At 35.0% G+C, this 10,066-nt stretch overlaps 1 protein-coding gene across 1 annotated transcript; it reads right to left on the bottom strand.

The window, feature by feature from the left end:
• Positions 1-708: 708 nt before the first annotated feature.
• Positions 709-6,032, bottom strand: LOC117106021 (ADP-ribosylation factor 1-like). Its single transcript, XM_033247344.1, has 5 exons — positions 5,361-6,032; positions 3,400-3,645; positions 2,832-2,942; positions 2,244-2,368; positions 709-1,252 (listed from the first exon to the last, which is right to left on the bottom strand). The coding sequence occupies exons 2-5, from the start codon at positions 3,545-3,547 to the stop codon at positions 1,097-1,099; spliced, it is 540 nt and encodes a 179-aa protein (XP_033103235.1). The 5' UTR covers positions 3,548-3,645; positions 5,361-6,032; the 3' UTR covers positions 709-1,096.
• Positions 6,033-10,066: the final 4,034 nt, after the last annotated feature.

Genomic DNA, 10,066 nt, shown 5'->3' on the forward strand with positions numbered 1-10,066 from the left:
CACACTTAACAAACTAACTAAAGGTGTAATGAAATTGTAGTTTTGGCATAATTTTTATGATATCTTTGCGATGCGCCTCTGAACAATTTTTATTGAAAGAGGCGCATATAAATAAAATACATTATTATTTACATTATAAACCAACTTTATTTCAAATAAATACGAGCTCAGCGATCTCTATTGCAGGTGACTTATAATGTTTCTCAAAAAAAAATCATTATACTTCATATTTTAAGTGAATAACCTACCAAAATTGTAATCGTATAGTAATTTTTAAAAATGCATTGGTGCTGTATACCCTTTATGTCTCCATTTAACAGCTACCGGTAACTTTGAATAACCCATGTTCCTATATTAAGTATTTTTCTACCATTATAAATACAAAAAAGTATCCCAATGTATGACACACTTTCGTCATTATTGTCCATTGGTGTAATTGTTGTTTAAACACATTTCACACACGCTTGAGAATCTCATTCGTATACGTGAACCAAGCGTCATTTCAATTACGCATATTGGTAGGTCTACAACTTGAATAATCAGAAATCCAACTATAGGCTATCCCATTTTCTCATTTTGTTTTATTTATTTACAATTTAGACCATAATCAGTAACTTTAGTAAGGAGATACACCTGTCTCTTATACACATCTAGATGTGTATAAGAGACAGACTGTTTTTAATCTGTCTCTTATACACATCTAAGTCTATCTGAATGCACTTTTAATGAAAATGCTACAGTAATAATATAAACAAAAAAAAGACATTTTAGAAAATATAGAAACCATTTAAACCACTCGTTTTATCGTAGGAATACTGTATTTTCAAGATTTTTTTAAATTGTTTTTGGTTTTTGTTTTATTTGATTTCATAAAGGAAAAAACAAAGTAGACAAGTTAAATGGAATGGAAAACGTAGACGGAAGACTATTGACCGACATCTAGTCCCGAGCGCATACAGACCATGTATTATGCGCTATATAAGTCTCCAACCATTACCATCACCATTACCATTGCCTTTCCAACAGCTTATTTAAACTACCTTTTTATTAAATTTGTTTTTTCTGTCTCTGTTAGTTAGCTAGTTAGAATTCATTTCTAGGAATTAAGCTGCGCAGTTAGCCAATCAAGACCTTCATAGAGCCCCTCGCCAGTAGTAGCACATGTTGATTGGATGTACCATGGGCGTTTCCGAAGCAAATGCAAATCTAGAGATTCTGAAAGTTCAGCAGCAGTCATTGCATTTGGCAGATCCTAATAGCAGAAATTAAAACAAAAAAAAAAATGATTTTATAAATTAGACATGTTTCATGCAATCAGAAGTCTATTTGGTAATTGCTGATGATTGGTTTAATCGTCTTAGCTACATCCACATCAAGCCCGGATCCGGTCCAGAGACCGGACCAAAAATCGTGAGTTGCTACGTTTTTTGAACGCTGCGTTCACATCGCGCACGGAACACGGTTGTTCGCGTTAAGTATGTATGCGTTCAATTGGTTCGGACCAACCAAGCTTGTTGTTGATTGGTCAAAGAAAAAAAAACCGTACGATTTAAGGATACAAATGGCTCTCAGATCCATCGGTCCAGATCTGGAGTCCAGATTGAAAATCGTACGAATTTGATGTGAACGGTCCTATTCTTTACCACTGAACCCATTTTCACGATTTTTTCTTCGGACTCCGGACCGGAATCCGGGCTTGATGTGCTTTAAGGATTGTCCAGAAATTGTATTTGACAAAAAAATGCTGTATGGCCATATAGGCATGATGTGGCTATACATGATCTGATGTCATCATGACCATATTTAGGCATGTCACACGTTTGGTATTCTGGACAAGGTATTAATTACATGTACATTTTGCAATATGGTAGACAGACTTTATCCACGGTCTTTTCAAACTGGAGCTTAAATTTAAACTACAAAAATTAAGAATGTTTGCAGCATAATTGAAAACTGTTTTTTAGATAACAGATATTAGTTTACTTTGTTTAGAAATTTTGTTTGATTTTATAGGTGAGTGAAAGTATATACATGTTTAATTAAAGACCACTTTTGGAACCAGGGTGTTTATGGTCTTTAGCAGTTTTGGTCTCTAATTAGAATAATAAAAATAATAAGTGGCATTTAATTGGAGGGGTCTTTCATTAGAGGAAGCCGTATTAAACTCTTGTGTCACTTGAAAGATAACATATATCATAATCAGTAGAAGGCATACAGCACCATTGTTAAAAAAAGACGCTTACCCGCTTGTTTGCAAATACGAGAAGTACAGCATCTCTAAGTTCATCTTCATATAGCATTCTATTCAATTCTTCATATGCTTCTCCAATTCGTTCCCTGTCATTACTATCTACTACGAAGATTAAACCTATATTTTAAAATACATAAAAAAAGAATCTGAATACACCATACAGTAGAAAAAACGCTTTATATTATAAACTTTTTCTTTACGACCATAACAAATTCAAAATTTCATTGACGTAGGCCTAGAATTGGAAAACTATTAATTCAAACGATCAGGATGGTAAAAAATGAACTATTGGCTTTATAAAGAATATGAAATACAACAAATTAAATCAAAATATGTTAAAGTCAACCTTGTAATTTTAGGCCTAACAGAGGGCACCTCGCTTCAAATTTTGGTCTTATGAATAATTGGTCGTACAGACAGTCGAAATAAAATAGTTCATAATTAGACAATTGTACATGGTTCTCGTTGCATTGCGTGCAAGAAGCCAATATCTTTCGCCACCACCCCCCCCCCCCCAACTGTCTATTTTAGTTCATTTCATTTCGCAAAATAAAAATCACAAAAAAGCCCTTCACTTTACCTTGTGTATTTTGGAAATAATGTCTCCAGAGAGGTCGGATTTTGTCTTGACCGCCAACATCCCATACTGTAAAGCTGATATTTTTATATTGTACTGTTTCTACATTAAAACCTGAAAAATTAAGCAAAAAACATTATAATAGCCTATATCAATATGAACACAAAAAAAATGTTTCGTAATCGATGAATAAAAGTGGTAACTTCAAAAGGAAAGGGGAAAAAAGGTACATAAAAATTTAACTTCCACTTGTATGTTGGAATTGTAACAATTTCTCCAAGTAGGCCTACCACATTACAAGATGTGTTGTTTCATATCTCGTCTAAATTTCATGTTATTCGTGGAGCCAACTGATCAGACTCTTTAGCAAAAGAAGCAGGGAAATTACCTCTCTGCCACCACTTAGCACCATGTTTCTACTGTTTTTAATTTCAAGTAATAACTGTAAAATGTATGTTGAACAAAATAAATGAACGAGTGAACATAAATACATGTTAGGCAAATAGAGATCTCTGCAATATACGCTCTATAAATCGACCATTAACTATTACAGCAAAATGATATCACCTACCTATAGTTGGAATTGTCGTGACAATTTCTCCAAGCTTAAGCTTGTACAAAATTGTAGTTTTTCCTGCAGAATCCAAACCAACCATTAATATCCTCTGGTCTTTGTTGCCAAATATGTTTGAAAAAAACTTTGCAAAAGTTGATCCCATCTTCAACACACATGAACTAATAATATCTTGTTAATGATTTTCAGTTGTATCACGTCTCAATAGAGATGGATTTGGTAGTGGGAATTTGGGTCTTCACCCTGGGAAATCAAGTAAAATGAAATATATAAATAAAATATTTTTTTTTGTTTATGTCCATCTGATAGTATTAAAAATAGTTTCATACTTAACAAAACAAGGACAATATAGAAAGCAGTTAACTACTAGAACGGCAAGATCAACATAACAGTAACAGTAAAACTTAAACCAACCATTCATGATATTACATTTAAAATTACAGGTCTTACAGTGCCCATCAATATCACACAATGTATTTTACTTTAACTTATTATATCAACCGGTCGTCTGGAACATTTACCATGTAATACATACTTCTGTCTATATACCAAATTGGAATAAAAGAAACCAAAATTAACTATAAATTCTACGTCACCTCACCGTCACTTCGTCATTCTAACATTTTTTTTCAAAACCACAATCAAGCTGATCTACCTGTAACATACTATAATAGCAATCACAAACCACCTCTACTCTGCTAATGAAATTGCCCTTGTCACAAACAATACAAAACAACTGAAGAAAATGCTAAATAAAATGAACTCAACAAAGTAGGGCCTAATAATTTTTAATTAAGGAATAATAGAAAGTAAAGACAAAAGTACTGTTTAACAGTTTTGATAGCATGTGGCTGCAAGTTAATCATTCAACTAGGTCCGCATTTTTCTCCTTCAAACTTCAAGTGTACCACTTAAAAAAATAGGCGAGTCACTTTCACCATCAGGCAAACTGTTGAACCAATGGAGCCTAACATAGTGTACTGGCAGATTCAGACTGTTTTTCCGGGGTGGCGCGAGTGTGGCAATCGAGGACTATGGTTCGACGGAGGCTGAACCTATGAATGAAAAGTGGAGGGGGGGGGGGGTTGGAGTGTTAAAAGTGGAGGGGGGGGGGGGTTGGAGTGTTTCATCGAAGGGGCCCATGGGTTATGTCCTCTGGAAGCTATGGAGTTTTATCCATTTACACAAGGTTAATTATTTCTGTTGCTGCTGCCAGTGTGTGTGGCAAGCACCCTTTGCCGCTACCCCCCCCCCCACCGGGTTATTAATGAATCTGAGTGATTTTTCTTACAGAAATTCAATTCATTTTTTGACCAAGAATCAACATGCTATACATTAAAGTACAGAGATTACGATAATAATAATGTGGTTTGATATTCAATGCTTCTAAAATTATGGTTGACAATTTTTAAAAATGTAGGCCTATATGTTTTTTTAAAAACGAAGTATGCAAGGATGGTTGGAACGAGTCGTTCCTAATTAGTGTACCGAACCCTACTATTTTTTACCTACAAAGGTGGAACCTAAGCAATAACATAATGAAATTTTTAAAAAAAATAAAAAAACAAGAGAAGAATTTGAAATAACAATTTTATAAGAGCGAATCAACTCTCTAAAATCCAGAAGAGTGTCATGTGCCTAGAGTGATCACTCCAATAATAGAGTGAAATTTTAAAAAGTGTTTTTTGTTATTTTGCAAAAATATCCTCAACAATAATATGAGCAAAATTCTTTATTCGATGCCATGTTTTATCATCGTTTGTTAAAAAGTGTGACTGCATGACCTCTAAGTATGGAATGGAATTGCATGCTCTGAGTACAGAAGTACTACATAGACTATGCAACTGCTATGCTGCTACAATGTTTTTACTTTTTTCAGACGCTTGGTGGCTTGATAGAATGATTTTAAGATGCAACTATACATTTACAATTTCTAGGCTTACATTGAATGTACTTACAATTATTCTTGTTTTATTATATTGTTCGATTCTTCTTAATCATGTGCATCTACAACTATCCTGTCACCTGGTAATTGTCACTGCTAAACGGATCATGAAATTCCACAATAAGAGTGCAGGTATTTTTCTTGATCGGGAATGTAACGTAATTAACTGCTTACTAGTAACTTATTCCACTTTTTAATAACGTAAGAATATTTCTGTCTTGTTCAGAATTAACAACCTCAGTATTTTCCACTTTTCAAAGAGAAGAATGATTACTTTGTCTGGTTCTGCTTGGTTGTGTAGCTACGTCCAAATCTTTACAAATTCTTCCGAAATAGTACTTTTTTTACATACAATCATTCATTTCAATCGAAATAACCTTCCGTTTTTTTTTAAATAATACAATAATCATTCCTTCAGAATCATTTTGTTCTCTCGAAATAATTTCGTTCACTAGAAATTATTACGTTTTTCTCCAAAATAATAATGTTGTTTCCTCACTCGAAAAAGCTGAAGATATGATTATCGTCAAGGAAACACGTGACCAAGAGCCTCTAGAGAGGCTTGGCTTTTACAATGGAACTATTTTGAGTTATAAGCAAAAAAAAAAAAAAACCCTTTAGGGCCCGTAAACAATCTACCAGTACAATGCGGACACAGCAGTTTTATCTTTTACTTATTATGTCTTTGATACGGTGTAATAAGTTACTTAGTAGTACATTTCTTGACAGGCTGCAAAAAAAAAACAAAAAAAAAAAAACAAAAAAAAACACAAAAACAAAAACACAAAATGTAGAATAATAGTGTGTTGAGAACGGTTTTGCTTCCATTAGTTTTCATGTTTACAGTCATTTAGGGATGCGTTTATTCGATAAAAAAAAATATACTCCGGGCCTGAATGAGGCTGTGGAGGGGCGTCTATTTGAGGGGGGGGGGGGGGGAGTTTATTCAGATCGTTGTTATTATGATTATTTTTATTTTAAAGTTATTATTTCATTGTTATTTGTATTTTCTCGGTTGGCCTATATTATTTCTGTGTAAAGCGCATAGGGGCAATGTGCAATATGCGCTATATAAATATAACATTATTTATTATTATTATTCGAATAAATAAGGTATTTAGATAAATAATCCCAATATCACTCCATGGATGAATGAACCTTTCCAGAGTATCAATCACTCTTAACAACTGAACAATTAGAATAGGGCCAGGAATATGCGCTTGTCATACTTACATACGTCCTGCAACAGGGGATGATCCAGCGAGGGTCACGGGGGTCCGTAATTCTTCCCCCACCCCCTTAAGTCTCGCCGAAAAATAAAAAAGGGAGAAAAATTGAGAAGAGTTAGGGGAGGAAAGAAGGAAAAAGTAAGTGTACCCATGAGTTTAGTGGCGGATCTAGCAGTGGGAGAAAGGAGAGATCGATTATTTTACCCCCCATTAATTTTGAATTTTCTATTGATTGACGACGAACACAACGCTATATTCCCGACGCCGATTTTTTCAAACAATTTCATAAATCAGGATGTAAAAAAGGCCAAATAATTGAGACCTAAGACGGTTTTTTACACCATTATTACGGAATGTAATTACTAGCTATCCATGCTCAGTGGGGTAACGCCTATATGTGCTCTCGTGCAGCGGTCTCTACCCATAGGTTCCTCGCTCTGAGCACCCTAATCCAAAAGGGGCCCGTTAATACGTAAGAGCATGTGTCTCTGACATCGACTGTAGGACATATAACACATTAATCTAGTGGGGATGGGTGCCCCCCCCCCCCCACATTTGTCAAGATTTAAAACAATATTGGAAATAAAATATTGAAATTTTAAGCCTCTGAATAAGTGCCACTTCCAGGCAGGTGCCATAATCATAATTCGCTTTGCGACTCACAGTTTAGAATAGACTTTAGGTCCTTGATTAGTCCTTTGCGACAAGGGAGGGGTGTCTTAAGGGTGGGAGAGCTTCTCGTCGGGAAGAAGTCAATAATTTTGTCCAGGAGGAACACTGCGATGAAAAATCATTTTTATCATCTAAGAGTGCCATTTCCGAGCGTCTAGAGGGCTTATTAATTTGCCAACCATGGTGAGTTTAAGGTGGGTGTGGATACCTATTGGGGCCCCGTCAGAAAATTTCTGAATCCGCCCCTGTACAAACGAACGTGTTTACGCAGTCGTTTGTGGGACATTCATTGAAAGCAGTCGCACTATATAGTATGTATAGGATAGAATTTAGTAGCCTTTGAATACGGATATCAAATATAGTAGAACTATTAAACTTGTTACAACAAAGCAAAATCAGTGTTCTGTGTGAATTCGTTGTAGCAGTGCTCGAATAGGAACATAATATGAGGCTATAATCATTCAGTGTGGCTGCTGATGTGTTTTTCTTCCTTCTATAATTTCCCTTACCTATTATAAATGCGTCATGATATGCTATTCCAAAGTTGTAACAAGCGAACAGTACCTATCTTAACACGCACACTCGTATCCAACCCTACAGACATTCTCCTATTATATACAAGAAAATTTTAGGCTCGCATAAAGTAGCCAGATACAGTTCCGTACTCGCATGAATAAGCGGCCGGGTGCTTAAAATATTTTTTGAACTTTTTGAGGGTGCTTATGAAAATAGAGAGAAAATTGAGGGGGCGCTTATGGAAATAAATGAAAGTTAACGGGTGCTGGGAACTTGGAAAATTCAAGTGGCGCTTTCTGAATGAAAAAAAAAATTAGATTATATTAGGACATCTGGAAACCGAAGCTTGTGGCGGTAAATTTGTTGTCATCTGCCGATTGAGATTTAGCAAGATCATTGTAGGGTTTCTTGCAAACTCAAATGAAAACGTGCAAATTGTCAGAATAAAGAGAGAAGTATGACAAGTCCTTCCAAGCCGATTCATTGCCAAATGTAAGAAGAGGAAAGTTGAAAAGATACTGTCTAGGGAGCTCTTAACTGTCCAGGAGAAATATCCTAATCTTAAAATTGATGTAAGAAAATGTGAATCCACTCCGCAATTCGAATCAGTTAAGTCAGTGATGTATATTGTACCTGTCTCTTATACACATCTAGATGTGTATAAGAGACAGGGCCAGGAATATGCGCTTGTCATACTTACATACGTCCTGCAACAGGGGATGATCCAGCGAGGGTCACGGGGGTCCGTAATTCTTCCCCCACCCCCTTAAGTCTCGCCGAAAAATAAAAAAGGGAGAAAAATTGAGAAGAGTTAGGGGAGGAAAGAAAGAAAAAGGAAGTGTACCCATGAGTTTAGTGGCGGATCTAGCAGTGGGAGAAAGGAGAGATCGATTATTTTACCCCCCATTAATTTTGAATTTTCTATTGATTGACGACGAACACAACGCTATATTCCCGACGCCGATTTTTTCAAACAATTTCATAAATCAGGATGTAAAAAAGGCCAAATAATTGAGACCTAAGACGGTTTTTTACACCATTATTACGGAATGTAATTACTAGCTATCCATGCCCCCCCCGCGGGTTATTACTGATTCTGAGTGATTTTTCTTACAGAAATTCAATTCATTTTTTGACCAAGAGTCAACATGCAGTACAGAGATTACGATAATAATAATGTGGTTTTGATATTCAATGCTTCTAAAATTATGGTTGACAATTTAAAAAAATGTAGGCCTATATGTTTTTTTAAAAACGAAGTATGCAAGGATGGTTGGAACGAGTCGTTCCTAGTTAGTGTACCGAACCCTACTATGTTTTACCTACAAAGGTGGAACCTAAGCAATAACATAATGAAATTTAAAAAAAAAATAAAACAAGAGAAGAATTTGAAATAACAATTTTATAAGAGCGAATCAACTCTCTAAAATCCAGAAGAGTGTCATGTGCCTAAAATAGTGATCACTCCAATAATAGAGTGAAATTTTAAAAAGTGTTATTTACTCTATTTTGCAAAAACATCCTCAACAATAATGTGAGCAAAATTCTTTATTCGATGCCATATTTTATCATCGTTTGTTAAAAAGTGTGACTGCATGACCTCAAGTATGGAATGGAATTGCATGATCTGAGTACCGAAGTAATACATAGTCTATGCAACTGCTATGCTGCTACAATGCTTTCACTTTTTTCAGACGCTTGGTGGCTTGATAGAATGATTTTAAGATGCAACTATACATTTACAATTTCTAGGCTTACATTGAATATACTTACAATTATTCTTATTTTAATATATTGTTCGATCCTTCTTAATCGTGTGCATCTACAACTATCTTGTCACCTAGTAATTGTCACTGCTAAACGGATCATGAAATTCCACAATAAGAGTGCAGGTATTTCCAGATCGGGAATGTAACGTAATTAACTGCTTACTAGTAACTTATTCCACTTTTTAATAACGTAAGTAACAGAAGAAGATTTCTGTCTTGTTCAGAATTAACAGCCTCAGTATTTTCCACTTTTCAAAGAGAAGAATGATTACTTTGTATGGTTCCTGGTTGGTTGTGTAGCTACGTTCAAATCTTTACAAATTCTTCCAAAATAGTACTTTTTTTTACACACAATCATTCATTTCACTCGAAATAACATTCCGTTTTTTTGAAATAATACAATAATCATTCCTTCAGAATCATTTTGTTCTCTCGAAATAATTTCGTTCACTAGGCACTAGAAATTATTGCGTTTTGCTCCGAAATAATAATGTTGTTTCCTCACTCAAAAAAGCTGAAGATATGATTATCGT

The sequence above is a fragment of the Anneissia japonica genome, unplaced genomic scaffold (genome assembly GCF_011630105.1).
Source record: "Anneissia japonica isolate Jap-2015-1 unplaced genomic scaffold, ASM1163010v1 scaffold284860_len1800451_cov186, whole genome shotgun sequence".
In the NCBI taxonomy this organism is placed as follows: Eukaryota; Metazoa; Echinodermata; class Crinoidea; order Comatulida; family Comatulidae; genus Anneissia; species Anneissia japonica.

Coding starts and splice junctions, on each gene's coding strand:
- LOC117106021 (XM_033247344.1), bottom strand. CDS start 3,547: ATGGGATCAACTTTTGCAAAGTTTTTTTCAAACATATTTGGCAACAAA. Junction 2,943..3,399: donor CACGACAATTCCAACTATAG/GTAGGTGATATC, acceptor TTAATTTTTCAG/GTTTTAATGTAGAAACAGTA. Junction 2,369..2,831: donor TTATTTCCAAAATACACAAG/GTAAAGTGAAGG, acceptor TTTAAAATATAG/GTTTAATCTTCGTAGTAGAT.